Source organism: Myotis davidii, unplaced genomic scaffold (assembly GCF_000327345.1).
Source record: "Myotis davidii unplaced genomic scaffold, ASM32734v1 scaffold1277, whole genome shotgun sequence".
NCBI lineage: Eukaryota > Metazoa > Chordata > Mammalia > Chiroptera > Vespertilionidae > Myotis > Myotis davidii.
This window is the reverse complement of record NW_006290682.1, coordinates 3,474,243-3,477,431: the sequence shown is the minus strand read 5'-3', so window position 1 is coordinate 3,477,431 and position 3,189 is coordinate 3,474,243. Positions and strand designations below refer to the sequence as shown.

Sequence of the window (3,189 nt, the reverse complement as noted above, 5' to 3'; positions counted from 1 at the left end):
TCTAATCCAGTGGTTCTCAACCTTCTGGCCCTTTAAACACTGTTCCTCATGTTCTGACCCAACCGTAAAATTATTTTCGTTGCTACGTCATCACTGCAATGTTGCTGCCGCGATGAATCATCATGGAAACATCTGAGATGCAGAATGGTCTCAGGCGACCCCTGGGAAAGGGTCGTTGGACCGCCAACAGGGTCGCAACCCACAGGTTGAGAACGGCCGCCGTAGCATCATCCCGGCCGCGGTGGGAATTTTCCTGTGATGAACGCGCTCTCCTGTGATGAACGCGTCTCCGGTGATGAAAACGCCCCTTTGTCTCCGCTCCCGCCTTCACCGCACGTCTATTTCGGGAACGGCGGCTTTCTCGGAACAACGTCTCGCCTTGCCTTGGGGCCTCATGGGCCTCGTTTAGAAACATAATTTAGTTTTTTAAGGGGCGAGGGGAGGGGCAGGGGTATGGTTTATCCGCAGGGAACGGGCCGTGGGTTGGACGGCCAGGAGCGCGTTTCGTGGGGTGGGCAGGTGCTCGTAAAGGGCGTCCCGGAATTAACGCAAGGTTTGAATTCTGCGTGAGCATTAACAACACAAATAAAAGCCTGATTGGACCCAGTTGATTGAATCAGATTCTAATATCTGTGGCCCTTGGATGTCAATCAATCCCTTCGATTCGATCAGCATCACCCAGGACCCATGACGGCCCAGGAGCAGGGACCAGGAAGACCAATGAGGACCGCGGCTTTGGGTCTGGGCCAGCAAAGCCGGGGAGGCCGTGGACCCGATGGGCTATTCCGTATATAAACCCTAGACTGTGTCCTTTAGGAATCAATAAAAAAATTACAATTTTTTATGATAATCCTGGGTTTTCTATCAAAATGACTTCTTGCGTGAATTTTGGGACGCCCTTTATAAACGAACTCTGTTCCCGCCTGGGGGAGCAGGTGGGGTCTGGCTGCCTGAGACGATGATATAATTCATATTTAGTGGGGTTCTGGGCGGCGTGGACAAAAAATCGTCCACGTTCGAGCGCTGTTCTTAATTGGGCTCGAGGGCACCCCCCACCCCAGGCCTCCTCGTGCCAGCGCCAGGCCCGTCTGGGGGACCATGAATGGTCGGCCGTTGCCGCGGCGACTGGGAAGCTAATAGAGCCATCCATCATGATTCACGGGCCTCCTGGGCGTCATTTCGGCGTCGATATTCTGCCGCGGGTCCCAGCCTCTCACCGGGAAGCGCAGGCGCTTGGGATGCGTTTTTCCCAGGGTTCCCCCCCACCCCCAGGCACGAGGGGACCCCACTGACGGTGGGGATGTGGCGTGGGGAGGGCCCGTCACCTTAAGCGGCAGATGTTATGTTTATTGATTTCAGAGAGGAAGGGAGAGGGAGGGAGAGAGAGAGAGACATCCGTGATGAGAGAGAATCATGGATAGGCCGCCTCCTGCATGCCCCCCGCTGGGGATCGAGCCCGCACCCCGGGCACGTGCCCTTGACCGGGAATCGAACCCGGGACCCTTCAGTCTGCAGGCCGATGCTCTATCCATTGAGCCCACCAGCCCGGAGAGCTGCTATTTTTCTACAATATATTTTTATTGCTTTCAGGGAGGACGGGAGAGGGGGAGAGAAACATCAGTGATGAGAGCGAATCATGGACCGGCTGCCTCCTGCACGCCCCCCACTGGGAATCGAGCCCGCAACCCGGGCGTGTGCCCTGACCGGGGACCGAGCCGTGACCTCCACCACTGAGCCACACCAGCCACACGGGCCCCGTGATCTCCATGACACACTCGTCCTCCTGGGGTCCCCGCGGAGAACGTTTAGCTAAGGGCTGGGCCCAGCTTCCATAGCGAGACGGCGGGAGGCGGCCCTGTCTCCGTTCCTCTCATCCGAACCCACGTTCGGGCCCAGGGTGTGCCCTCGACGACACCGCTGTCCGAGGAGGAGAGAGGATTTGTTCGGAAACAGACGCACGGGGGCTGGGGGGTTGGGGGGGACGCACGCCTTCGCCGTCGTCGGGGATGGTGTCCTCTCTGAGATCTGGGTGGTCGGGGAGTCTTCTAGGGAACAGCAACAGGAAAGATACTGCTTGTTGTTGCATGTTATACAGAAGCTTAAGGGAAGATGAAACTATCATGCCTCACGGCTCCTCCCCTTCGCGTTGCAGGACGATGAGGCGCCTGCTGCTCCTGCTGCTGCTCCTGTGGGAGGCCCAGAGCCGAGCGCCCTCCAGGCCCAACTTTGTCCTGATCGTGGCGGACGACCTGGGCATCGGCGACCCCGGCTGCTACGGAAACAAGACCCTCAGGTAGGGCGCGTGTCTCGGCCGTCGTTCCGGTGACGGACACACGTTAGGGGAGCACAGAGCGCGTGGAAACGCTGAAAGCCCGCCCGTGGCACGCCGTGTGACTGCACGTGGATCCCGTGTGACTGCATGTGGATCCCGTGTGACTGTGTGAATCCCCTGTGTGACTGTGAATGGATCCTGTGTGACTGCGCGTGGGTCCCGTGTGACTGTGCGTGGATCCCGTGTGACTGTGTGTGGATCCCCTGTGTGACTGTGTGGATCCCGTGTGACTGCGCGTGGATCCCCGTGTGACTGCGCGTGGATCCCGTGTGACTGTGCGTGGATCCCGTGTGACTCTGAATGGATCCCGTGTGGCTGTGTGGATCCCGTGTGACCGTGTGTGGATCCTGTGTTACTGTGTGTGTATCCCGTGTTACTGTGTGTGGATCCCCCGTGTGACTGTGTGGATCCCCCGTGTGGCTGCACGTGGATCCCCTGTGACTGCGCGTGGATTGCGTGTGACTGTGTGTGGATCGCGTGTGACTGTGCATCCCTTCCGGCCGTAGGTCGATGCTCGACTGCTGAGCCACGCCGGGTGGGCGGGAGGTGACGCCTCATGACAGGCCGCGGGGAGAGCGGCGTTTCGAAAGGCATCGCGAATAGTAACGTGGCTCTTGTGTCCCAGGACTCCCAACATCGACAGGTTGGCCGAAGAGGGAGTGAAACTTACGCAGCACCTGGCGGCCTCGCCCCTGTGCACCCCGAGCCGGGCAGCCTTCATGACTGGCCGGTACCCCGTCCGATCAGGTAGCCCCCTGGCTGGGTCCCTGGGCCGTCCTCTCCTCTCCTCTCCTCTCCTCTCCTCTCCTCGGGGCACCCTCCCAGCCTCTGTCATCAGGGTCCCCCCCCCCCCCCCT

General features: G+C 59.5%; 1 protein-coding gene across 1 annotated transcript in view; it reads left to right on the top strand.

Moving 5' to 3' along the window:
- Positions 1 to 2,154: 2,154 nt before the first annotated feature.
- The window catches only part of STS (steroid sulfatase (microsomal), isozyme S), a gene marked incomplete at its 3' end in the record, with an annotated part of 35,096 nt that continues 34,061 nt past the window's right edge, over positions 2,155 to 3,189 (top strand). Inside the window, exons 1-2 of the mRNA XM_015563968.1 lie at positions 2,155 to 2,293; positions 2,958 to 3,079. Coding sequence (XP_015419454.1) covers positions 2,157 to 2,293; positions 2,958 to 3,079 — 259 coding nt within the window. The remainder of the gene's footprint in view (positions 2,294 to 2,957; positions 3,080 to 3,189) is intronic.